At 44.3% G+C, this 27824-nt stretch overlaps 1 protein-coding gene across 2 annotated transcripts in view; it reads right to left on the reverse strand.

The window, feature by feature from the left end:
- The window catches only part of PLOD2 (procollagen-lysine,2-oxoglutarate 5-dioxygenase 2), a 91889-nt gene that overhangs the window by 23788 nt on the left and 40277 nt on the right, over positions 1 to 27824 (reverse strand). For both annotated transcript variants that reach the window (XM_066241324.1, XM_066241323.1), the window contains exons 3-8: positions 26769 to 26905; positions 16879 to 17042; positions 13362 to 13474; positions 10934 to 10997; positions 9576 to 9673; positions 2178 to 2279 (exon numbers count right to left, since the gene is read on the reverse strand). In XM_066241324.1, the coding sequence (XP_066097421.1) occupies positions 2178 to 2279; positions 9576 to 9673; positions 10934 to 10997; positions 13362 to 13474; positions 16879 to 17042; positions 26769 to 26905 (678 nt within the window). The remainder of the gene's footprint in view (positions 1 to 2177; positions 2280 to 9575; positions 9674 to 10933; positions 10998 to 13361; positions 13475 to 16878; positions 17043 to 26768; positions 26906 to 27824) is intronic.

Consider the following 27824-nt stretch of genomic DNA (forward strand, 5'->3'; position numbering starts at 1 on the left):
AAACGACCCTCCCCCTAGCGACAGGTGCAGGCGGCGCCTAAGCTCAGGGGCGGGCGGAGATACAGTGGAATGCTCCTCCGCCGGAGTAAGAAAAGACAAGGTAACTGCCATCTGCGACAACGTGGAGTGACCCTGAGAACAGCGTGCTAAGAAATAAGCCAAATAAGTCAGACAGAAGATGCCAAGAGCCAGACTATTTCAGTCCCATGTGACCGAGAAATTTAAAAGCAACAGATGCACAAAGAACAACAATAAACAAGCGCTCATAGCCACAGACAACATCAGGGCGGTTATCAGAGGGGAGGGAGGCGTAGTGGTAATACAGGGGTGACAGAAGAGGATCTGACTGGGGGTGGCGGGCACACAATGCAGTGCACAGGCGAGGTGCCACAGACATGTGCCCTTGAAACCTGCATGATCTCATGAACCAATGTCACCCCAATGAGTTTCATTTCAAACAAAATGTGACGCAAGAAAAGAACTTTAAAACTAAAAAGCTCTTAAATGTGCATGAATTACTGAGAGGCAGAGAAAGCCTCTCAGATACTGATAAGAACAGAAGCTATTTAACTCGGGTGATTTGAGGCTCCACAGTGAGAGTGGGTTGCATTTTCCCGGCCCCAGGACGTTATTGGGAAGTTTATTTTTGTCTGTTGGCTCTACTTATCGGGCATTCTGCAGACACTCAGTGCACTTAGGGTGAAGGAAGATTGGCTCTACTTATCGGGTATTCTGCAGACACTCAATGCACTTAGGGAGAATGAAGGAAGGAATCAGCCCTAATGCTTAACGTCGTCCCTCAAATTCATACCAATAACAGACTTCCCAATTAGAAGAGTAATTTTTTGGAAGAAAACTGTTACCATCCAATATCCTATAACTGCTCTGGTTGTTGACAGAAGAATTTATAAACACATTTTACAGATAAATAATTAACATTTCCAATTGCTCATTTACCCTCAAAGTGTAAATGTAAAAAACTACGATATAAATCTCTATAAAATACATACAGGGGTGAGCAAAAGTAGGTTTCCAGCTGTGTGAGTACACGAAACACAGAGTTTTTCTCGCATTATTATTATTTATTGTATTATTTTCCATACAAACAACCATAAGCCAACAACGGCTCACCTGGGATATGTAAGTACCGCTGTGCCTGGCACATTTGCTATACAGTGATATCCAGGCAAAATCGCACGGTGATCAAAAACACAGGTTGGGGAGTCAGACTGCCTCAATTTAAATCCCACCTCCAACACAAAAAAATTACACACCCATTAGCAGGTTACTTAACCTGTATGGACCTCCGTCTTTTCATCACACACCTTGGTCAATAATACTAGCTACAGTACTGAAAAGAAAATAAGAGGTTTAAATGAGTTCTTCTATGTATACAATACTTTACATCAGTGGTCCCCAACCTTTTTGGGGCCACGGACAGGTTTCATGTCAGAAAATATTTTCACGTACCGGCTTTTAGGGTGGGACAGATAAATGCACAAAATAAAATTATGCGACCGGTGTAAAAACTGTGGTATTTTTAAATATAATTGTCAAACTTATGAGACAAGCATCAAGAGTGAGTCTTAGACAGATGTAACAGAGGGAATCTGGTCATTTTTAAAAAATAAAACATTGTTCAGACTTAAATATAAATAAAACGGAAATAACGTAAGTTATTTATTCTTTCTCTGAGGACCGGTACCGGTCTGTGGCCCGGGAGTTGGGGACCGCTGCTTAACATAGTCCTTAGTTACAGAACATATTATTTTACAAGTGAATTTAACATCAAGCGCCGATCAAATTAGTCAGTAAACATGCCGAGACCTGTAACCGTTTTCTCCTCAGTGCTTTTACCACACATAAGCAGACTGAAACAAAATAAGCGCAGCCAATCATAGCAAGCTGTTAAGTATTAACCACCAAACTCCTTTCAGTGGGGGCACGGCCATCCTCTGGCTTGCTTTGCTCTCATCAACAGTTCAGATGTACACAAATCTAGCAATTTTCTGAATCACCATGTACATTATACACCCATTCTCTCTCATCAAAACTAGACGGTCAAAACTAGGCAATCATGCGCGTCCCCCCCCCCCTCGTTTTTTCTTGTACACTTCCCTGTATTTCATGACAATGTCTCTTATGACAACGTTTCACACGCAGTCAATTCCACTTACATTTACGGTAGACAAGTCAATTGTATCCAACTCACAAAAAGTGCAGCCATTATCCTGTGTCCATGCGTTAGGCACATAGTTTCCGAAATAATTGAGGAGAACCTGGGAAAGGAAGGAGAACCGTATTAACAAGAGCAAGCCTCTCCCCAGACACTGAGTCATAAAGCAGGTCAAACTCTGTCTAGAAATGTTAAAAAAATAAAATAAAATAAAATAAAAAAAAAGCATTATAAATCATAAAGGTCATTTAATTTTATGATGGGAGGAATGATACCAGAAAAGACACAAATAAAGAAATGTGTCCAACAATGAAACAGACAGTTTTAACTGGGCTGAGACTTATTAGAAAAACACCACAAATAAGAGTCCCCATTCCATGAGGTGTAAGTCAGTAACCAGATACATGTTTACAGGATCCGCACAGACAACAGCAGCGAACGGGCCGCGACCGAATGACCTCCCACCAACCACACAACTGCCGCACAAAACGGACTGCATACGCTTGATTATCAAAAGGCACTAAACTATGCTGTCTCCTATAAACTACGCTTCTGGGACACTGATTTCAGGGGGAAGGAGGGGGGGTACAAACAGCTCCAGAACAATCTCCAAAGACAGCCACCCCGCAAATCCTATCAACAGGATGCTAGCGCAGCGCTGCCTTCCACCCACGCCTTTCGGATCTACCAAGAGTGTCTCCTCCGTGACTCATCCGCCCCTTTCGGGAAGCACCGCCTGGCATCCCTTCTTCCTGTGAAATCTGGGTTCTGGTGTGCATTCTGGCTGAGGGAGCCGGTGAGAAAAGACAGACGGAGAACAGAGATAAGCAAACAAAGATGTGTTCTCAGCCTTCCAACGCATCTTGGAGATCCCTTTCATTTGAACATCTGAGGGGAAATTCTGCCAACTTCCTTTTTTAAAAAAAAAAAAAAAATCACCACTCTTTTCTACTGCAATAGTAACACCGGCTGGGCTGTGAGCATCTGTGGAATTATAGATTTTTTTTTTTATCATCACTTCTTTTTACCAACCCAATGACTTCAACTCCAGGCGGTGAAGCTGTAGGTTGCCTTCAGCAGGAAGCACCTACAATCCTCATGATGCTCAGAGCTCCCGCCGAGTCTTCACTGAGATGGATGGGGAAGAAAGGGATGTCTGCGGACAGAAGTGCCAACTCAGTTTCTCTAGCTCCCTACGACCCTAGGGAAGAGTTTAAGGTACAGAGTGACTGAGGTCATCAGTCCGATACCATTCTATGAAAACCCTCCAAAATATCTGCAACTCCATCCAAATATCTCTATGGCACGGAAGCTTAAAAAAAAAAGCTGTTGAAACAAGTACCCTATTCCCGACAAGGGGGGGGGGGATCTCCGTGTTCCACGTAGCGTTCCACTCAATCTGTACAGCACAGAGGACGTCCCAGAGGACGCGAGCAGCAGCCAACGTCTTATGAACTCCATGATTATTCCAGAAGACATTACAAGGCACAGAACCAGAAGTCGTGGCTTTTCATTCATGACATTGCAAGAGTCAACGCAGTCACTCCAATGCACCTCCATAATAATAATAATAACAACAATAATAATAAAAAGTTGCTGTTGTCAAATGGCAGATGCAAGGGTCGATTTCAGCCAGTGCCATGGTTTTGCAGGAGGAAAAGGAACCCATCCCTGTGGATAGGCACCCTCTGCGGAGCATTATTTGCAAAAAGAGATTTTTTTTTTTTTGAAGGCTAGTGGGAAATGAAATACACAACTTTGTTTAAAATAACCCTGGGAAAGAATTCTTTTTTCAAGAAAAGAAAAGAAATCCCCCAAATAGTTGGCCGTCGCTACAACTCCCATCTATCTATAAAAATCCGTCCTTTCCTTCCCCTCAGAGAAGCTCATGAAAATTTAATATTAATTTCATGAATTATTGATTCGTCTCTGAGAACCCTCATGTGAATATGAAAACGGCCAACTGTTTTTCTTAAACAGGTCTGAGCACACAAGGCATTGCTTTCTGTCCTCAAAATGAAAGACTTTTTTTTTTAACAACTTTGCCGCTCTCCCCCTCAATTCACCTTCCCAGATAATGCGTCTGTTTTTCCTGCGGTAGCTCCTGACGGGATACCTCCCTCTGGGATGTCTCCCCGCACGGGCAGCGGCCACCCACCCCTGGCCTCTGTTTCCATCTGCTTCCTTCATTAAAGACGGCAGACACTGATGCTGGCAGCCGGATCGGGGCAGGGAGCTCTGGATGCGTTCATGATGCTCTGGGCAGTGTCCCCCCCCCCCCCCCCCCCCCCGCCCCGGCTACTAGGTGGCACGCTTTCCTGGCCCTTCTTTCGCAACATCGAGATGTTTCCAAATGTGATGTCATTTCCTGGTCAAAGAAGCTTTTCCAACCTTCTCTTTGTTTCCTTTGATTTATCATTTCCCCCCAATCACTCAATGACTCAAGGTCACAGTGACCCAAGCATGGTCGTGTTTAGGCATGAAATACTAAATCTGTCATCACGCAAATCAAATCAGTTTCAAAAACGACTTGTTTTCAACGTGCGCGCTATTGTTCTGTTCGACTTCTGCTTGTGTATATCCACCACCACTTTCATAATGATTACCTTCAAGGGTATATTACCTGCTCTTTGAAAGAAAAGGTTGGGTATGTCATCTCTTCTTTCGGTTGAGTAGTATTTCACTCTGTTCATGGACCACATCATTATCCAACCATCTTATGAAGGACACTTCAGTTCCTGCCACTGTGACTAATCTTGCAGTGAATGTAGGGGTGCATAGATCTTTGTGAATAAATGTTTTCAAATTTTTCGGGTAGATACCCAGATAAGGGGTTGCTGGGTCATATGGTAACTTTATTCTTAAATTTCTGAGCAACTGCCAGACTGTTTTCCATAGTGGCTGTACCAGTTTACATTCCCACCAGCAGGGAATGAAGATTCCTTTTACTCCACAGCCTCTCCAACACTTACCTGTCTTGTTGACAACAGTCATTCCAACAGGTGTGAGGTGGTTTCTTGTTGTAGTGAATAGTTTTGATTTGCATTTCCCTAATAGCTAGTGAAGATCAGCATCTTTTCAAAAATTTATAAGCCATTTGTATGTCTTCTTGGAAGAAGTGTCCTCTACCCATATTTTAATTAAATTGTTTGTTTGGTGTTGAGTTATATGAGTTCTTTATGTATTTTGGGTATTAACCCTTGGTCGGAGCTGTTGTTTGCAAATATCTTCTCCCATATGTGTTAAAATAAACATCTTGGGCTCCTGTGAGGTTTTGTTCCCTGGTTTATGTAGTCAGCTTGGCTCAAATAAACTCTTATAAAAGTTGTCAAAAAAAAAAAAGAAGCATCTTATAATATGTTATTAACAATAAATGAGCTTCAACAATAAAAAGTACAGCTTCAAACCAGAAATCAGTTTCCATCTAAAAACTGATTTACGTACATTAGATTTTATCTAAACAAGTATGAAAATGACATAGACTACAGAAACATATTTCAAATAAAATGCTAATTAAAAAGCACAAAGTTGTTTACAAATCATTATGAAAACTATAAATGTAAACTGTGATTTTAAAAATTATTTATAAATTGTTCTTCCTAATAGCATGAGATTTAAAAAAAGTAACAAATTAAGAAATAAACTCATTTTTATCTATTTTGGTCTATAAACACAGTACAAACAATTTATCATTTACAGATGATATGTATATACTTATAGTCCCCCCCTCACTCATGGGTAAATTTTCTGGGGTTTCAGCTACCCTGGTCAACCTCGATCCAAAATATTAAAAGAAACATTCCAAAAAATAAACCACCTCTAAGTTTGAAATTGCACGTTGTTCTGAGCAGCATAATGAAATCCCGCTCTCCCCACTCACTCCTGCCCGGGAGAACATCACCCTGGGCCCAGGTACCATACCCGAGTCCACTCCACACCTGTCCAGTCCCTTGGTGGTCCGTCACTGAGCAGCCTTCTCAGGTATCAGATCAACCGCCGTGGTATCACCATGCTTATGTTCACGTTACGCTAACTTGACTTAATCATGGTCCCCCAGTGCAAGAATAGAGGTGCTGGCAAGTTGGATGTGACAAAGAGAATCGTAAGTGCCTCTTTAAGTGAAAACGAATGCACACGCAGGAAAAAACTCAGCACGTATAGGGCCCGGGACTCTCCACAGCGTCAGGCATTCGTGCGGAGTCTTGGAATTCGTCCCCTGCAAATGTAACGAGAGTCATCTGCTTTCTTTCCCCGGCAGCCTGGGCACAGGGGAACGTATTCATGGGCCCCGATTTAACTTGAACATAACGTTATAACATAAAGTAGTAGCATTAGTTGAATGCTTATGTGCATAACCCTCTCTCAGATTTTCATGTTATATCCAATAATGAAACAAACTTGCTTCATTTTTTTTGTTACCCAGTAACATCAGAGGCAGGGAGACTAGCCAGGACCATGCCCGAGAAGATGCGACAGGATCACCTGCTGCTGTAGCTGCTGCAAGCCCTGACAGCCCACGCTGAGACTGTTTCCCAGGACACACGCAGCTTCCTACCTGACCACGGAGTAGGGAGCCTCTGCTCGCGAGGAAGCCTCTACCCGCTTTGTACGGCTCCAGTCAGATGACCGCGGGATTTCGTGAGGAATTGCTGATGTCCCTGCAATCACTGGTCCCACAAGAGCTTAACTCCCAGGACCACGCTCCCTCTTTAAAAAAGACTTTTAAATTGGATTAAAACAGGACATTACCAAAAAGGAAGAGCACACTGTTCAGTTACAGACGTCAGGGTAACTTGACGAGCCCTTGCCTAACAGACATCAGGGTATGGGAAGGCAGAGGACAGAGGCTAAGAGAAAACAGAGACACGGACACGCGCACACCCACTGTAAAGCGCTTCACAGACAAAATCTGTCCGTTTATCAAATTGGCTTAGACACAGTCCTGGTAACCAAAACAATTTTACGACTATTTTGTCCTGCCAGAAAAAAAAACCAGACAAAACAAAACATGGTTTACCACTGCCAAGAATAACGCTAGTCACGACACGGCTTCGACTCAGACAACCTGGTTCCACTCCCTGAAGGGCTCCTTTCCCATGTGCCCCAACTGGGATCCACCTGGCAACCAGCGACCTCTGTCTGAGGAGATGCTCTGCCCATCTGGGGCCATGCTTGCAACTGAGCTATTTTTAGTGCCTGAGGCAGAGGCTCCATGGAGCCACTTCAGCGCCTGGGTCGATACACTCAAACCGTTTGAGCCATGGCTGTGGGAGAGAAAGAGAGACAGAAGGAGGAGGAGCGGAGAAGTAGATGGTCACTTCTCCAGTGTACCCTGACTGGGAATTGAACCCGGGACTTCTAGATGCCAGACCAGCTGACACTCTACCACTAAGCCAACCAGCCAGGGCCTAGAGCAACATTTTAAAAAACGCCTTATGAGACAAGCTGGGAGTTTCCAACTTCATACCTAAATCCACAGAAAGCACTACACACATCAGTCATGTGATCGGGTTTCTACTTTGGTAGAAGGTTCTAGCTCCGGGCTACCAGTGGGAGGTGGCAGATGGCCCGAACTAAGGAAGTTGCCATGGGCACTGAGAAAATGAGATAAACCACCATACACAGCAGTCAGGAAGAGCAGCTCCCGACCCAGGAGCTGAAAGCCACCACAGCCAATAAAAACCGAGGAGGTGGAAGGGGGGCGGAGCTTCAGCTCAAGCTCTGGGTCTCAGGGGGCACACAAGCAGCTCGACCCCCTTGGTGGTGAGACCCGGAGTTCAGGAAAGGTAACAGGAATCAGGACAAGGGGCTGAAAATCATCCGCTTGAAGGGAGGCTCTGCTGAGGTGGGAAGGAGGCACATGACCCAAGACTACGTGCAGCAGAGAAAAGGAAGACGTCTCAGATGGGTTACCTGTGGCACACGTGACTAACACAGTCCAGGAAGAGGACCCCCCCACACTCTACCCCCCCCATACACACAGCGGGTCAGGTTTTTAAAACACACGGCTCACAAAAATGAGGGGACCGGGGAACGCGCAGACACTCCAGTCCCTTCAGCCTGGTGTCGAGTGCGTTTCCCCAATGAGATCAGAGTGGGTTCTGTGGGTTCTGCCTCTCCTTGGCATCATCGAACCACTCTCTTTGACATGCTGTCTGCTTTCCCGGTGTTCTTGTTGAATAAAAGATCAGATGCTGCTTTTTTGTTTTTTAACGCTTCACATTCTTTTTGAAATATCCCTAAGGTTTGCGAGCAGTGCAGATATAGAAAGAGAGAGAGAGGTTGAGGAGTCGAGGCCAGAACATTAGCAGACAACCCAGCAGCTCATCAGAGAAACAAGACGAACGAATATTTCAAGTAGGACGGGGGGGGGGGGGGGGTCCGCTCCGGCCTGCGGGTGAAGCAGATATGAGGTCTCGGGGTTCCCTGACAGGCGCACTGCCCGGTGTGGCGGGCAGGAAGGGGCGCAGGGGAAGGGCACCCTCTCCGCTTTGAAGGACTGTGACTGGGACGCAGAGGACGGAAGACAGGTGGGCTGTGGATGGAGGAGGCTGTCCCAGTTCGCGCTGGCTCAGCGACGTGCTGTTCAGAGGACGGGAGGACTTGGGGGTCTCTAGTGAGGAGGAGAATGCCGCTGGGGAGACTGACAGGAGACAGAGGAAGGGGGCCCTTGGGAAGCGGGCTTTGCGGGACAGCTGGACCAGGAGGAAAAGCCAGGCGCACTGAAGAAGGAGAGCCCACTTCCACTCTGACGCTGGAAACACTGCTGGCCTGGGCGTCCCCTTGAGTTCCTTCCCAGGCGCATGGCCTCTCTTCCCCTGCACACGCTCACAATTCACGCTGCGTTTTAATGGGGCACCAGCAATACAAACTTGACCAACTCACCGGTGAAACTGCGGAGAAGAACACTTTCAGCAAGCTCAACGGTACATGTTTGGTGAGCACCCGGGATGACAGGAGTCCAGCTACGCTTGTCCACTAGCACCCAGGTAGAAAGGGAGGCAGAGGCAACGTTCCGGCCACACAGGGGGACCCCAGTCTTAGCAGCCTTGGTCATTTAGAAAATGGTGACTCGGGTGAAACGGATGACCCCTGACCAACGTCGACAGTCCGTGTTCAGATACCGGGTAAGAGAGGCTCACTCTCCAGTGAGCGGTTGTGATTAAACACTAAAGGAGCACGTACTACAAACAGAATTAAAAGGTCCCAGCCCATCTGAACAAAACCAGGTCATAAACTATGTAAAAAAAAAAAAAAAGAAAGAAAGACAAAGCCAGTTACCATGGTTGGCACCAAAACAACGCCTCTTAAAAGAACGTTAAAAAGAAGAGAGTCTACGTAGCGCTCCACCGTCTGCCTCCAAGAGAGAAGAAAAAGGAGAAAAGTCACCAGGACTCACCTTGGTGGGGCCGTTTCCGTTAATCGCCACCGGTAACGTTTCATAAAACACATTCTTAGCTCGGGCTTTGCCATTTTCAAACTTCAAAACCACTTCGTCTAAGTTAAAAAAAAAAAAAGCAAGCAAACAGATTTTAGTAATTTAAAAATGTGAGTATCTATTCATCTATGTACATATAGTCATATATATATATAAGCATATATACACACACATATGTGTATATATCTTCTTGTTACAAAACCGCTCAGGCCCGCTGTTCCGCCTGCTCCAGGTCGGCAGACGCCCAGATGCCCACAGGAGACGGAACTCGGAGCCCCGCCCTGACGCCCACCCACCCCGCAGACGCAGGCGCCCAGCCCCCGAGGTGACTGCGGAAGGAGAGCGCATCTTTGCGACGGCCTCCGCCTCCCGCAGTGATGTATGTGGTCCAAGAAGAGTCCCAGTCTTGCCCCAACTTATTCCCCCGTGAAAGGGACCCTCGCCTGCCTTCCAAGGTCATGATGAAGATGATAATCTATGGACAGCAAACAGAACGCTGGCCGGCGCCAGAAAGGAGGTGTGCACAGCCGGCCACCACTGACAGACCACGGCTGCGCCGAGCGGACGCACAGCCGGCCGGGAGCAGGAGGGGTGTCCTGTGTGCTCTCAGGGTCCCCCCTCCCAGTCCCGGAGCACCCCTAACCGCTGCTTCCCACTCCGAGAGCCCGGGCGCTCTATGTCCTGCCTGGGAGCACGGCACTGAATTGCAAGGTGTTTGCAAATATTGTTCAAGGATCGTGCCTTCGTGAATTAATGTATGTTGATTTGGAAACGTTTTTGATTAATTTTAATGTTTTCATCTATGTTATCAGGAGATAGGTCTATTTCGGAAAACACACACGGACGTGCATGCAAGCAAATGCACACGCATATGCACACACATACACAAACACACACACACACTCCCCATAGTGAGTATGCCCGGTCACCGGGCACCTTCCAGCGAGGTGAAAATACTCTCATATCCACCATGCCTGAGTAATTCACCATACAGATCACTTACAATGGAAAATGTCTAACGGTAAGGGTTAATTAATTTTAAAATACCTCTACCGTCTCCAGATGCTGAGATACTAAGATGAAGGTACCTAAGTCCAGAAACCTATCTTTTTCGCATCAGTCTTAGGCAGTAATTTTAACTGAACGTACTCAACTACATCCAATAGCTCAAGTCCGGCATTTTTTAAGAGCTATAATAGGTACTCAGCAAACCCTCGCCACAGCCCCAAAAATAAATAATACCAAAGGGCCGACAGTTGAAAACACAGCTGTCCCTCCGCATGCGTGAACAACCCAATGCGTGAATTTGAGAAGCATACCCACAGCTCCGTTTAAAGCCTGGAAAATTCTGCATTTGTGATCCAACGTGATGTTCAGCGCTTCCTAAAATAAGAACAGAGGCAGTGTTAGACATGACCGCAGAAACGACAAACACCACCACCCTATCTATATACCGTGTGTTCTTTTAAAAAAAATAAAAAATAAAAAATTTTAAATCCTATAGGTCAATAATGCCAGCAATATTCTTCAGAGAGACAGTGCTTTTCCCAGTGGTTTACATCAGAGGACAGAAGGCCTGGGAAAGCATTCACGCTGTTTTCCAAGTGTTTGCACTTCTCCACCTTCTGACTGACCAGTGAAGCCTTCGCTGAAGGAAAAGGCATCCCCTCCGACCTGGAGAGGCCGTTACCAGGTCAAGACCCTGCGCGGGCTCCTCCTCCTCTCCGCATACAGACCAGCGGGGCTGGAGACGGGGCTGCCCGCTCTGCCGGCCAGGGGCCCGAGGAAGCGACCACAGTAAGTGGAAACACCCTGCTCACCGATAAGGGACCCGCAGCAGGAAGGACAACCCTCTGCCCGGAGAAGCTGCCGTGCCTGGGGGGGGGGGGGGGCTATTACCGCAGCACCAGGCCTGAATGCCACACGGGCTGGTGACCAGCCGTCAACCCGATCCGGAAGATCAATCTGCTTTAGACACCTTCCGATTCTCAACACACCGGTTTTTCAGCTGCACTGCTCTGCTGTCATAATACTCCTCAAGTTGTCTCTGCAGGACCCCGTGGATTGAATATCGGTGTCCCCTCACAGTTCATACGGAGAAGCCCTGACCCCAGTGCTACTGGGCCCACTGGTAGGCAATGAGTATTTGTTACATTCAGGTTATGAAAGTGAGGCCCTCGTGATGGGAATTTTGCCCTTAGAATACAAGAGTTTGCACACACATGCATGTGCTCTCTCTCTCTCCTCCTCCTTCTCTCTCTCTCTCTCTCTCTCTCTCTGGCATATGGCGACGCAGCAAGAACACAACCCTCTCCAAGCCAGGAAGAGAGTTCTCCCCAGACCCTGGCCACGCCGGCAAGCTTATCTCCAACGTCTAGACTCAGACCCATGAGAGAGAAAATCTCTCCTGTGTAAGCCTCCCAGCCTGTGGCATGTTGTCACGGCCACCCGACTGGACTAAGACACACGCTGACCACATAAAGCCTTGCGCTGAGAGATGTAAACAGGATTTAGCCAACTAAAAGCTGTCCTAAACCCAGGAAGGAGGAAGCACCCGAAAGCAAAGAGAACTACAGGAGGCTCAGAGCACTTTCCCAGGTGAGTTCCAGCAAGCAAAGGCGAGCCACACACGGTGAGGACAGCACTCATTCCCCGGCTGGGAGGCCAAGCCCTCAGGCTGCCGTGCCGGGGCTGGGGGGGGGGGGGCAAAACGGGGAGATGAGCAAAAATAAAGTTTAAGGATGAAATTTCTTAGGTATTCAGTGTCTAATGAAAATATTTAGATGACTAACGTATTCATCTAAAAAACAGAGACAGGCCCTGATGGTTGGCTCAGTGGCAGAGCATACACCCGGCATGTGGAAGTCCCGGGTTCGATCCCCGGCCAGGGCACACAGGAGAAGCGCCCATCTGCTTCTCCACCCTTACCCTCTCCTTCCACTCTCTCTCTCTCTCTTCCCCTCCCGCAGTCATAGCTTGATTGATTTTAGCCATTGGCCCCAGCTGCTAAGAATGGCTCCATGGAGCCTCTGCCTCAGGCACTAAAACTAGCTCAGTTGCAAGCATGGCAGACCATCGGCCCCAGACAGGGGCTGCTGGGTGGGTCCCAGTCAGAGTGCATACGGGAGTCTTTCTCTCTACCTCCCTCTTCTCACTTAAAAAAGAAGAAAAAAAATTTTTTTAAGAAAAAAAGAAACAGAAATAGCAATAGTTGCAAATTCACCATAATAGGCACTTAAAAAAAATCTTGTTTCCTAAGGGCAGCGCCCACAACTATATAGTTCAGTACATTTTTAGAACTGTATCAGTTAGAGATAGTACATTTAGCAAACATTAACTTATATTAGGTAAATATACTAAAAATACTGTTGAATTAGAGAACTTGGGTTTCACTTTCCCCCACAGATTCATTTAAATGAATCTCAGGAATGTTCTCTCCAGGGCCTGTGGGGAGACTGCCGTTGGCCCCCACAGTCCCCCACTTTCTGAAAGAACGCAGATTTCTAGCAGGGCACACGTGCTGGAAATCAAGGACAATGTGTCCTTCGTATGTTACAGGTAGGTCGCCACGTAAATATGTTGTGGTCAAAAAATGAAAAATACAAGCAAGCACTTTGTGGGAAGGGGGCTCACAACACTAAGGCGTTCCCGTATTTACGGTTCTGCCTGGCGACTTCCCGGAAGACCCCAGTTGCCACCGTGGACAAGGGGGTGACACCGAAAATGGGAGCAGGAGCTGTGACACACCCTCTTCAGGGGATCGATATAAATCTTAGTGTAAAACAGCTGATCGTCATCATTGTCCTGGAGATTCCACTGCTGAACCATACGGTTGATATAAGGCGCGTAACCAATAAATCCTGCAACGACACAACAGAGAGAGAGAGAGAGAGAGAGAGAGAGAGAGAGAACAGAGGAGTGAGTATCGGAAGACCACCACTCGTGACTGTGTTCATTCCACTGACCCCCCGGCACGTAAGACAGAGTCAGTTTTCATGCCCACTGCAAATCAAAGCGTCTCCAAATAAACACAGTCCCAACAGGAACAGACACAAGAGCGAGGAACGAATATTTTCCAAGGCTCCTCAGGGAAACGGTTTCCAGGAAAAGAATGGAACAGACACCACCAGGATATTCCTTCTGACCTTCCCTCAAGGGCTCTCTGTTCTTGGATCCTTTTCTAGTCCCTGTTGCTGACAAAGAAAATCTCTACCGCCGTGGTGCCGTGTCCCTGCCAGATGCTAACACCATCAGGGGGAATGTTGGCTGGGTCCCTGACAGCCAACATCCCAAAGAAATTTTATATCTCGGACAGTTGGGGAATTTTCCCTTTTCCTTGGGCGGGTCGGTACTGTACCTGCTAAACCATTCTCTGGCTAGCTTTCGTGTGTCACAGCCTGGAGAAAGGAAGTCTAAAATTGGACGGTTCCCCCTTGGCCTCAGAACACAGGCATGAAGTTTGCCAACCAGCGTTGTCTACCAAAACACAGACAGCGGGATCATTTTTCCTTGTTTGAGTCTTCCTCTGAGCCTCAGAAATGCAGCCAGACTGTGGTTCATTGACATGGGATAGCTTTGAAAAGACACCAATTTTACTCCTGTGAATTAAAAAGAGACCTATTTTTCTACCCTCAAAATGAAAATTCCCTCGTAAGAATAAAAGAATGAAAAGGGATCGGTCCAGGAATATGACTGCTACCTAGAAAACACAGAACAAAATTAAAAAAAAAACATGGCTAAGCCAATCGCCAGCTGCTCCTCTGTTATTTTTGCCAAATAAAAAAGATCTTCAAAGACTGAAAAATGTAATTTTTAATACTGTGACCAATCTTTTCTGATGGAGAAATACATGCAAGTAGACCATAACATTTTTAATGGTTTATAGTATTGTTTTTCAAAAATTATGCCTCATCTTTTTTTAAATAAATCTCAAACATCCTTAAAAAAAAAAAAAAATGGAAAGGAATTAGTTGACCCGTGAGCAACGTGGGTTGTTCTACATGGGTCCACTTAAACATGGGTTTGTTTTTTGTTTTTGTTTTATATTTTCAGTAAATATACAATTAGCCCTCTGTATATCTCTGGGCTTCCTATCCATAAACTCAATCAACTGAAATAAAAAAATAGTATTTTTGATCCAAGGTTGAGGATCCATAGATGGGGAAGTCTGGCTATACGCACTGTTTTACACAACTTCATAGAACACTTGAGCATCCAGCAGACTGTGTGGCCAGCAGGGGATCCTGGCGTCAATTTCCCTCGGTTACTGAGGGGCAGCTCAACTCTCTGAGGAGTCAAAATCTCCCCATGAATTCTTGACTAAACCCAGATCAGCACCCTTCACTTCATGTGGTCCAACTAACTGTCAAAGGTAATGTTATTTTCAGAGTGCGTGATAAGTGTTTTATGTGATTTAAATTTTTCTATTAAGCGGCCAAATTATTTCCAACCAATAAACTTCCTCATATTCTGGAATGTTCCTTATAAGGAAATATGTTCACTGTCTGTCATAAAGATAGTTTAGTTAAATGATACACCGAAAGACAAAACTCATGTCCTCTAAAATTTAGAGTCTAACTACCTCTCAACAGCTCAGCCGGGAGATGACATAAAACTTTTATTGGACATGTTTAGAGTTTCCACCATCTCTTTGGTTACTGTACTACAACAATGCGTAAGCATTAGGCTTCGATACTCCCGTGTGATCGCTTTCCCACGTCTAAGCATCTTTTCCTGACTGAAACCGGCTCACACAGCAACTGGCGTGGTAGTTTTCTTGCTATGTACATAGTACTCTGCATCTGTCTGAAATTAAATTCCTGAGTAGATGCAGCATGATCCAGATGAATTTACGTATCTCCTTATGCATGCTAGGTTTAGGAAAAAAATGAATAAATATAAAATAAAACACCCCAGAGTTTTACAGCTAAATGGCTTTTTTTTTTTTTAAGTGAGAGCAGGGGAGGCAGAGAGATAGATTCTCCACACGTGCCCCAACCAGGATCCACTTGGCAAGCCCCCTATTTGGTGATGCTCCACTGCTCAGAAACCAAGCTATTTTTAGTGCCTGAGATGGAGGCCATGGAGCCATCCTCAGTGCCCTGGGCTCACTCTCTCGAATCAATCGAGCCATGGCTGCGGGAGGGAAAGAGAGAGAAGGGGGAAGGGTAGAGAAGAGATGATTGCTTCTCTTGTGTGCCCTGACCAGGAATTGAACCTGGGACATCCATATGCCAGGCTGAGGCTCTACCACTGAACCAACCAGCCAGGGTTACTTAATGGTTTTTAAGCTAGCAAGGGTTTATGGCAATTTAAAAGATTATCAGTTATATACATACACACACACACACACACACAGCATGGGGCAAAAGGAGGTTTACAGTTGTGAGTACACAAGTTTATTCTTGTATTACTATTTATTATTGTATTATTTTCTATATGAATAACTGTATTCCTACTTTTGCCTCCTCTATCTATCTATCTATCTATCTATCTATCTATCTACCTATATCACTCATATGTTTTTCCCAATGTGGTCTGCATGTCTAACAAGTCCACCCCTTAATCCTATTTAATTTTATCTTCTGGCCATAGGTTTACACTAATCTCAGTTTAAAAAAATCATTTTAGAGTCATAATAACATCCAAAGTCAAATTTTATGTCATTTTTTGAAGGCAGGGAAGAACTGTGATAATTTATTCCTTTAATCTGTGGTGGTGTAGCTAATGCAGCACTTTAAGTATACCAGACACTGCACGTTGAATCTTTTTGACTAGTGATTTCAAGACCAATTTCTCACTCACTCAAATATATTTAAAGTACATAAAAAATTAAGTAATGCCTGTTTTTTTAAAGCTTGAGTCTAGCTTGCACTTTTCCTTAGGAGAATTTACTAAACGTATTATTAGTCAGAAAATTTCAACGACTCTATAATCAGAAGACCTGGATTTATCCTGCTTTTCCTTAACCACTCAGTGTCTTTCAAAGAAGTCTCTAAAATTGGGAAACATAGGTTTTCTCGCTTATAATTTGGAAATAATAAGTATCTAGTGCCATCCCTCATATGACATATACGGGAAAATGCTCTGTCAACGATCAAATGCACTGTGGTTTTTAAACTGATGTAATATTTCCACAGTAGGAAGATCATGGTGATTTAAAACCACACATGTCCATAGTTATACATACCAGAAAAGGTTGTTTCATAATTACTTACAATGGACTACAACTGACAGTACACTTCTCCGCCAGCCTCTCACCCACCTCCCGAATTCAGGTAGCGTTTCCCGATGTGGACGACGGGATACTTGTCCGCTAGTCGTTTATCTGGCCACAAGATTCCGTCTGCTGCGAAGACCAGTTTGTGGTTGGACTTCTGGAATTTTCTTAGAACTTCCTCTGGACCACCCGCGAATACGACATCAAAGCTGTTTCAGGAAGGGGAAGGAAAATTTTTAAAATACAAAAAAAAAAAAAAAAATATATATATATATATACTTCTCACAATTAAGGCACATAAACCAAGAAACAGTCTCAAAGAGAAGTCAGAATTTAAAATCCAACGCAGAATGAATTCCAACTATTGACAGAGTTCACCAGACAATTCTTCCTCATGGTCAACTACACGGATTGTATGAGATTATTAGTGTTTGCATTACACTGGAAATTGAGGTGCAAACAAAAGACATCTATCCTTAGTACGAGTCTATTTTTTCTTGACTACTGTATCTTTTTTTACTAGGTAACTCTTGTATGACCTAGGTCCACGGCCATCCTGCTAAAGTCTTCTGCATCTGGATGTGGTCACCTGACCTACTCTGCTCAGTGACCTGAGCATGGGACAAATGGCCTACGGGTTCTTTAAAAAGAAAGTGGCCTTCCTCTGCCTTCTGTCTCTCCCCCTCTCTCTTCCCTTCACAGTGAACCAGGCCTCACGCGACAGTTGACGTCCACACCCTCACCACACAGTCTATTTTGGAATCTTAAATGAAAAAAAAAAAAAGAGGATTGAAATGTTAATGTGCAACTAAATTTAGCCATGGTGTCTAACCAATTTTATCCTAAATGGCAAAAACAAGGTTGGAATCAGAGACACAGACGACTTATTTTCATTTTAAATTAAATTTTCTTTCTTACATTGTTCTCGACGATTCCATCATTATCGTCCGTCTGTATTTCGGTGACAGAATAATAACAATTCAAGATTAAAACATAGCTGTAGGCACACTTGGGTACATAGGTTTTTCTTTATCCCAGGATCAGCAGGCAAGAAATCGTTAGTCCTTTTAAAACAGAATCATAGAGTGGCCTATGTGACATGCAACTTGAAGTCGGCCAGAGGTGTTTCTAATCCTGGCTCGGCCCCATGCTGTCTTACGTAACCTTCGATAACAAGTGAGTTCCTTAAACTCTTTATGCCTCAAGTTTTTGACGAAGAAACTGGAAGAGAAAATAGCACCTATCTCCTCAAGTTATTGTAAAAATAAATAAAAATGACCCTGGCCAGGTGGATCAGTGGATAGAGCATCATCCCGGCTGTGACTAGGTCAGGGGCTTGATTCCCACCCTCATCAGGGCACCTATGAGAAGTAACCAATGAGTGTGCACAACTAAACGGAACAAAGAAGTGGGATGAGTTGATACTTCTCTCTCTCCTCTCTCCTCTCTCCCTTCTCCTCTCTCTCAAAACAATAGGAAAATTATAAATAAGTAAAAATGAAGAACAATACATTAAAATAACCAATTGAGTTAACAAATATCAATATTATTATCACAAGCAGAAAGGGGCGTCGGCAAGGGGAGAGGGAGGAGGAAGAGTCCTCTTGGGAGTTTACACGAATCTGCAACTTAAAATAATTTCATTTTCAACACATTTTAAGACACATGTTATATTGGAATAAACGTGTTCTAACTAAACCCTCAAACCAATTTTCCCTGAGTTGACATACATACATAAATAAATAAATACAGAATTAACCTGACTTCGCAAAACAATACTGGCATAAATCTATCAAACTCGCGTTTTTCTTATAAACAAACACCTCTGATTTCCTCAGCGTGACCACTTACATACGCTGCCTCTTGAGATCATCTTATCTTTTCTGACGAGGGCATTTTCCTCCACAAGACGAGTTGCTGAGATAATTTTTAATCGGAAGATTCAGAAATAAGATCGGATTTATGGGTCGTCGCACCATGAGTCACGGAACCAAATAAACCAGGGGTCCCCAAACTTTTTACACAGGGGCCAGTTCACTGTCCCTCAGACTGTTGGAGGGCCGGACATTAAAAAAAAACTCTGAACAAATCCCTATGCACACTGCATATATCTTATTTTAAAGTAAAAAAAACCAAAACAGGAACAAATACAATATTTAAAATAAAGAACAAGTAAATTGAAATCAATAAACTGACCAGTATTTCCATGGGAACTATGCTCCTCTCACTGACCACCAATGAAAGAGGTGCCCCTTCCGAAAGTGCGGTGGGGGCCAGATAAATGGCCTCAGGGGGCCGCATGTGGGCCCCGGGCTGTAGTTTGGGGACCCCTGAAATAAACCAAACCGGGGGAGACAGAGACAGCCGGGCAAGCCACAGAGGGGCCTGAGCCTCAACACATCGTGGGGGAGGGGGGGGCAAGAAACAGCGCTGACTGGGTCAGAGAATCCTAAGATCAGGAACTGGGGCCAAAGTGCAGGTAACAGCACTTCCGCTGAGTTCAATAAGCACGTCTGGAACGTGAGTGTTGTCTGTCTCTGCAACCCTAGACAAGGACACACTATCTCCAGTCAGTGTCTCCCAAACGATTAGCGGAAGCCAAAGGCTTAGACAAGGAGAGCCGCGGACACTTGGACTTTTATAAGTTAGTATTGTATGAGCAAGCGCATGCATTCCCTTTATCACAGAAAGCAATTATTTTAAAGCAAACTGTGAAGGCAAAAAGTTTTTCTTCATGTTATTCAAATGAGAACATTTTTTTTTAATTTAAGGTTGCTAAAATATTTCCATCTTATTCTAGTGCCATTGCTATTTCTGTATTTTAAGTACTTTAGAAAATTTCTTTGAATCAATTTAAAATTTTCCAAGGTTTCCTACTGAAAATTACTTTGACCACAAAAACCCAAATAGTCAAGTTCTTTTCTTTCTTTTTTTTTTTAATGCACAAAGTTCATAAAAATAATTCTCAGAGGAATTCAGTCCGTTTAAATATGCAGAACAAATAAAACTTTCCAGAGTTCACTTCAGGTGGTCATGCTGAGGCCACCAACCACACGGGGCAGAGTTCTACCTCCAACAGGTCATTGAAATTTTACAACCACGGCCTGACCAGGTGTGGCACAGTGGATAGAGCGTCAGCCGGGCACACTGAGGACCCAGGTTCGAAACCCCGAGATCACCGGCTTGAGTGTGGGATCATAGACATGACCTCATGGTCACTGGCTTGAGCCCCAAGTCACTTACTTGAGCAAGGGGTCACTTGCTTGGCTGGAGCCCCCCCCCCCAGTCAAAAACTAATGATTGACGCTTCTCATCTCTCTCTGTTCCTGTCTGTCTGTCCCTATCTGTCCCTCTCTCGGTCTCTCCCTCTGTCTCTATCACAAAAAAAAAAAAAGGAAAGAAAATATCCACCCATCTGAACCTGCAGAATAAATAAAATCACAATGGAAATAATTAAATTTCCTCGGTGGAACTGAGGACATGATAGTAGGGACTTTCAGCTTCTATAAAGTAGGAACTATTTTCACAACCGAGCATTTTCCTCCGCACGAAACATAACCGTGTCTCCTGCACACAGCACTCTGCCTGGGGCTGGGCAGGGGGCGGAGCCAGGAAGACGGACAGGGCCTGGCCGGAGGGTCCGTTTCCCCAGACTGCGTTCTGCGTGCGGGTGGTGGCCCAGGGCTGCAGTGACTCCCAGCAGCGGCAGCTGAGGAGAGCCTGGCGGCCGGCGGCCGCACCACCGTCCCCATCACTTGCTGCTGAGTCAGTCTGCTGAGTTTTTAAATCAGTAGTTAATAGATGGTTAATGAATGAAAATCTCTCTTTAGTTCTAAAGTGATAGTTCATGTATCCTGGTCAACGCCCCCCCCCCTCCATATTTTGCACCACTTAACAGATGCTTAATACATGTTTACTTAAAAGACTAAATTCACAGAGTAAACAATATGGTTTGGGGGGGATATACTGTGGGTGTATGCATGTATGAATGTATGTGTATATGTGTATGTACTATGTATGCATGTGTATATGTGTATATATATATACACACATAATCATGTATGTGTGATATACACACACACATGAAATATACAAATCAGGTTATACCAGACTACCACGCATCAATCTCGAAATACAGAAACACCGCACGTTCCCCTCGCACGCCACCGGCTTCTTCCTCATCCTACTACCTACCAACACCCTCAGTAAACAGTCACAGGACGTCTGGAGAGCTTGAAACAGGAAGGCAGTCACGTCCTACAGAATGTCCAAGCATCTTCAGCTGTTCTGAGTGAGCTAGAAGGCAGTGCGATATATTTATATATTTAAGTGACAGCTAACAGCTCAATCTTCCCATCAAAGGCAGAGGGGGCGGGGCAGGGCGGGGCGGGGGAGGGGGGAGGGGGGAGGGCGGCAGCCCAGAAACCCAGACCTTGGACACGCTCTGGCCTCCCTTCCCCCTCACATAATGAAACGCTGTCCCTCGCTAATGACTAGGTGCTTTATGTCTGCACACTTAAACTGTCATCACGGCCAGACCAAAGGAGTCTGTCCCATAAACCCACCACCGCTAGTTGGTGAAAATTACAGCCACCGCACTGGAAAAGCTCTGCTTTCAGAAAATGTTGACTCCTGTCTTGTTATCAACTGCGGGAGACCCGGTGAAATGCAGGCACGCTGGGTGGGTATGTCAGCCCAACTACGAGAGGCATGAGGTGTTTATTTCGTAGACTGAGATAGGTTCTGATCTGCTGCAGAATGCGTCCAAATGACACTTACGACAATAACCAAGGAGTAAAAATATTTTCGCAATGAGTAAAATGACCCAATCAAGTCATCTTTCACAGTTCCGTAACAGTAAATGATTCTAAGGAGATCATGCCCACATTCAGATTTTTCTTTTTTTTTTTTGGGGGGGGGGGACATACTTTTTTCCTCCAAATGAGGTTTGTTCAATTTTATTGGCAGAATTAGTATAATATGAGCATTCCTTGAGGGCAGGATTTGCATTTATTTCTTTTTCTAGAATGTGACGTTCAGGGACAGGATCACAATTTATGTTCAAGACATGTACACATGCAGTCTGGAGAATCTCTTCACCGAACTCACCTTTAAGCAAAATGATGTTTAATTAGCAGTCGGCTGGCATGTGAGAGACCAGAACCAAAGACCATCATTCTCATAGTTCCTAACCAAAATTCAATTTTTAAATAAATTTTTTTTTAGAAAATTGGCATGTTTTTTCTGCTTTTCCTAATTCATTTACATTCTCCAAATGAACGAGGAAGAATCTTTAAAAATAGTAACAAAGCACCCACATTATTTTTCTTTCTTGAACATTGTTTCTCCCTCTCTTTGGATACAATTTCCTCTTACCCGGTGTTTATTGAGCCCCTGCTCTTTACTCTGACAACATGGAAACCAGATACAGTCCCCAGCTTCACTGTCTGAAACATACAAACCAATTACAATTCAGTCTGATAAGTACATAGAAGCTGGCAACGGAGGGTCAAAAGGATAAGACACACAGCCAAGATCTGCGTGACTGAGATTTTCTGCCCAGGTTGATTCATCCTCAGTCATTCTCCCCAACCAAAGCCACCTATAAAATTACTATAACAATGGCTTTATTTTGCCTGACTGGTGGTGGCGCAGTGGATGGAGCATCAACTTGGGAGGCTTGAAGTCCCAGGTTCGAAATCCCAACGTAGCCAGCTTGAGCGCAGAGTCGCTGGCTTAAGAAAGGGGTCAGGCCCTGGCCGGTTGGCTCAGTGGTAGAGCGTCGGCCTGGCGTGCAGAAGTCCCAGGTTCGATTCCCGGCCAGGGCACACAGGAGAGGCGCCCATCTGCTTCTCCACCCCTCCCCCTCTCCTTCCTCCTCTCTGTCTTCTCTTCCCCTCCCGCAGCCGAGGCTCCATTGGAGCAAAGATGGCCCGGGCGCTGGGGATGGCTCCTTGGCCTCTGCCCCAGGCGCTAGAGTTGCTCTGGTCGCAACAGAGCGACGCCCCGGAGGGGCAGAGCATCGCCCCCTGGTGGGCAGAGCGTCGCCCCCTGGTGGGCAGAGCGTCGCCCCCTGGTGGGCATGCCGGGTGGATCCCGGTCGGGCGCATGTGGGAGTCTGACTGTCTCTCTCCGTTTCCAGCTTCAGAAAAATACAAAAAAAAGAAGAAAAAAAAAAGAAAGGGGTCACTGGCTTGGCAGGAGCTCCCAGGTTAAGGCACATATGAGAAAGTAATCAATGAACAACTAAGGTGCGGCAATGAAGAATTGATGCTTCTCATCTCTCTTTCTTCCTGTTTCTTTCTCTCTCATAAATAAATAAATAAATAAATAAATAAATAAATAAAGGCTTTATTTTATGTTCATTTTAATTCTACATTAACTTTTATATTACAACACTGACTACCATTCTAGTTTAAGTGACATTCCTTATTGCTATGACTAGTTAGCAACAGCCTATAAACGGCCAACTCAGTGTAGTCAATCTTCTTTAAACAAATACCTCAGTGAACCAAAATGCTTCAGTAGATGTTTTCATAGAGGAAATACCGCGTTTGCTGAGGCAAATAACCACCACTAAGTACGTTTTTCAAATATTTCACAAATTGGGAGTCTTTCAAAATGCAGCATATTTGCTCTCTGGTTAACAGTATAATATTGTGCCACCAAAAAAAAAAAAAAAAAAGTATAAATAACTGCATAGTCCAACTTCATATTGAAATAATTGCACCAACTTTATTTCAACCACTTTTCTTCCAAAGAATTTTCTTAAGTCTAGAATAAAAAGAGTAAAATAAATAGCCAAAGTTTTTATTAGATATTTATCTGATATCCAAAAGGATTCTTCCATGTGCTTATCTTAGGATCTGGATGCTGCTACTTTACATTTATTTTACTGTCCCTGTCACAGAGTAAGTTTGTGGAGATATTCAGGATGCATCTAATTTACTCACAGCTACTCAAACATTTTTTTCTTACATATTGGCCCATACACGACTTAAAAATAATGGACAATATAGAATAACTAGGTCTATTGGCCATCAACGTCACTAGCGTCAAAGAAAAACATGCTTTGGAAGAAAATTTTAAAGTAATGCAAAGTACCTTATTATAAAATTCAAAATGCCCCCAGTTCTCTTGTTTAAAATTGTTTCAACAAATATTTAATGACAACAACAAAAAATTGTGTTCAAACTGGATAGGCTTTGAGCCTATCTCAGTGAGCTCAAGAGCTCACTTTGGGGTATTGGGACTATTCCAAAATCCAGTACCGATGATAATTGCACAACTCCATAAATTTATAAAAATTATTAAATGTAACACTTAAAATGAGTGTATGTCTTGATATGTAAATCATACCTCAATAGAGCTAATTTTTAAAGAAGCCTATCTAAACCATTAAGCGTACAATCTGTCTTCACATAGCGTATTCCTCATGTATAAGACACACCTCAATTTGGGGGCCCGAAATTTGGGGGAAAAAATGTATTACATAAAATTAATGAACTCAAGTTTTACTCATCATAAAATTCATACAACTCCTGCCCACTGTCAAAACTCCCATCCATCAGCTTGTCCTCATCTGTGTCTGATGACGAGTAACTGTCTTCAACAATGAGCACAAAAACCAGCATGAGAAAGCAGAAAATGCATACAAAAAAATATCTACAACCAGTGTATAAGACACACCCAGTGTTTAGACCCCAAATTTTTCAAAAAAGGCTGCGTCTTATACACAGGGAAATAGTGACCCAGGCTTCCAAAAAAACAATTACTTTTGAATGGTCCTAAAAAAAAAGAAATCATGCCAGAAGTAAGAATTTGCTTCATTTATTAAAATTAATGTATTCCGAATTCTAACCTCAACCAGAGGGAAAGCTGAATTCGATGGTTAGCAATTCTGTGACGGAACGGGTAGCCTCTTCCAAACAATTTACGAACAACCTAATTCACTGCTCTGTAGTTTTCAATTGCATTGATCACTCCGTACACAATACATTTGTTTTTTTAAAGAGGGTGTTGTTTAAACAAAAATAAGAAAGAAAAAGGCTCTGAAGTGACACCCACTCTCCGCCCCTCTTTTCCTTGGTGACTTCCCATCCTCCTCACGGGGCTTCCCCAGGACACACGAGGCAGACAGGCGGTGAAGAAAATGTTAATGACCCTTCCTCAACAGTGGCTTGTGCTGGAGGGGAGGCCACATGTTTTCAGTTAGCTGGCTGTCCTCACAGAGGAAGTCGTCAGAAATTTGGTCTGTTTGGGTCACGGTTATATAGTCCAAACCCTAACAGCATCTGGCGGATGCTGGCCTCCCATTAAAATTGTATTGCCTTCTTCTGTATCCAGCTGGGTCTTGAAGTTATCGTCTAAATAAACAAAGGAAACCTCAGCCGTCTTCAGCTACCACTCAGCTTCTCTTCCTTCATTAATAAGGAAGTTCACTGGCTCCTGAATAAACCCCTTTCTTCCCCGGCTCCCTCTCAGGTGAGGCGGGGAAGGCAGGGCCAACACAGAGTGGAAGCTCTTCCTAAAACCATCACCGGCGGACAGGCGGTAGGCAACTTTTACAAGGAGCTGCCTCAAGATCAGAACTGCAACCTACAACATGTGTATGGCAAATTCAAGCTGACCAAAATGGGTTGTTCAAAATCCACAGTAATTTAAAACCAAAATAGACTTGATATTTAATCTACACACTCATTATAAGCTTCCTACTCTTGTGCCAAGGGTAAATATATATATATAATAATAAACCCTGTAGAAAAATGCCCAATAGACAGCACCAGCTCAATTACATCTCATATAAGCAGAGACTAATTTTTTTTTCTTTTTTTTCTTTTTTTTTTTTTTTTACAGGAGATATTAAGAATATTTGAGATGCACCTGACCTGTGGTGGCGCAGTGGATAAAGCGTCGACCTGGAAATGCTGAGGTCGCCGGTTCGAAACCCTGGGCTTGCCTGGTCAAGGCACATATGGGAGTTGATGCTTCCAGTTCCTCCCCCCTTCTCTCTCTCTGTCTCTCTCTCCTCTCTCTCTGTCTCTCACCCTCTCTCTCTCCTCTCTAAAAATGAATAAATAAATAAATAAATTTAAAAAAAATAACAAAACAAACAAACAAACAAAAAAAGAATATTTGAGATGCAAGTATAGGGACCCTTTCAAAACTTTTAAGCTCAGTAATACTGGAATTTATTACATCTATTTTCATTTCAAACTGTATGCCTTTGCTATTTATATAACACATCTGCATAAAAAGCATTGGTCTTAACTTTCATCTGCAATGATTTGGGGTTTTAGATTTTCACATTGAAGGAGAGATATAAAGAAATTTTCCTGAATTAGAAAAGAAAAAATCGATAACCAAAACATAAAAATAAACAAGGCAGAGAAGGTGGCGACCACTAATGACTCACAACAATGTGACGTTATTAAAAACAGTTAAAAAGGTAGAGAAAGTGGTAGGCGCCCAAAGTTAAGTGGAAGTAGAATGGTATATAAAATAAAAATTACATATGGGAAAGGCCCTGCTTTCTTCATGAACACAGATTTTCTTATTTGTCACTTATAGCTTTATGTGACCTAGTATTTCCTCCTTGTTGACCAGAATTCCTTGAGTGATTCTCCTCAATAGGAAAGTTCAACATGATCTTAACTCCATCTCTACATCACGGTTAAAACATGAACTTCACAAACACGTGACCTCATGCCCTGCTTTCTCATTGGCGTCCATGGCAACTCATCAAATTTGATCATAGCACATCACCGTGTCAGACCCTGGATTTACAATTATGAGTCAAATCCACTTTTTAAAGCAATGATTCCTCAGGAATAAAACAACTCCATGGGTCAGCGACACATACAGGTTTCAACTCTTTGTAAAAATAAACTAACACAGACTTGAAAACCCACAGAGTGAGTGAGTATGTCTCTTACCATTCCGTAAACAAGACGACCAGGTCCTCTTGACTGGCATAATGTTCCATAACCTCTTTCATCAACCTTACTTTTTGGCCTCCTCCAATGCTGTTAATTCCATCGCCCCCTCTCCACTCTTCTCCTTGACCAAGGACCTGTAAACAGAACCAACAGTTCATCCCTGAGCGGAATTCACAGGACAGCATCGTCACAACAGGAAGCCAGCCGCAACTTGGCAGGGTATTCCACAGTAACTGCATTTTAGATGTTTCACTCAATCACGATGACTAGCAAGAAAACAGCCGGAGACCTAGGTCGGGTCGTAAGTCTTCCATGTTATTCCACCCCGTAAAATGCCATTCCCAACGTTGCCATTCAAAAGTCGAGTCTCATTGGGGAGAGAGGACCAGCCAGGCAGGGTGGTTCGCAGAAAGTATTTCTCGCAATTTATTTCTATTTGTTCTGATTTAAAAAAAAAAATGCAGCAAGTTCCCATCCCCATTTTCAATCGGCCAGGAAACCAAGGCGATGAACAGTGAATACCCCTGAGGCTCAGTGACCCCCTGACAGGACCTTCCGGCATTTTCCTACTGAACCCAAAACGGGCTGTTCAGGGCAACACAGAGGGTGGCATGTCAACCAGCACCCTCTTCGCTGTTCACAGCGCGCTCAGAAGCTCCAGGAAGTCATCGCAGCAAGAAAGTGCCCGAGCACAACCAAGCAGAACTGAGCCGGGGGCCGTCCTCCTCGAGGCCTGCATCTGCCTCTGTGGCCCCGTCCTCCTCGCGGCCTGCGCCTCCTGGCTCCCTCCTGGACGCCCGTGCGGGGCCACACCCCAGGCTGGGAGCGCCCAGGAGGGAGGTGTGTGCCCCGCGCCCACACACGTGCCTCGGAGCCTGGCTTCATCAGAAGTGAGTCTGAACTTCCCAAAATGATACCCTGGCAGATTTGTGAAATTAAGGGGGAATGAAAATTTTAAAATTAATCCAAAATAATAAAAGAAATGTAAAAAAATAATTACTGCCTGACCAGGCGGTGGCACAGTGGATAGAGAGGACCCAGGTTCGAATCCCT

Source organism: Saccopteryx bilineata, chromosome 8 (genome assembly GCF_036850765.1).
Source record: "Saccopteryx bilineata isolate mSacBil1 chromosome 8, mSacBil1_pri_phased_curated, whole genome shotgun sequence".
In the NCBI taxonomy this organism is placed as follows: Eukaryota; Metazoa; Chordata; class Mammalia; order Chiroptera; family Emballonuridae; genus Saccopteryx; species Saccopteryx bilineata.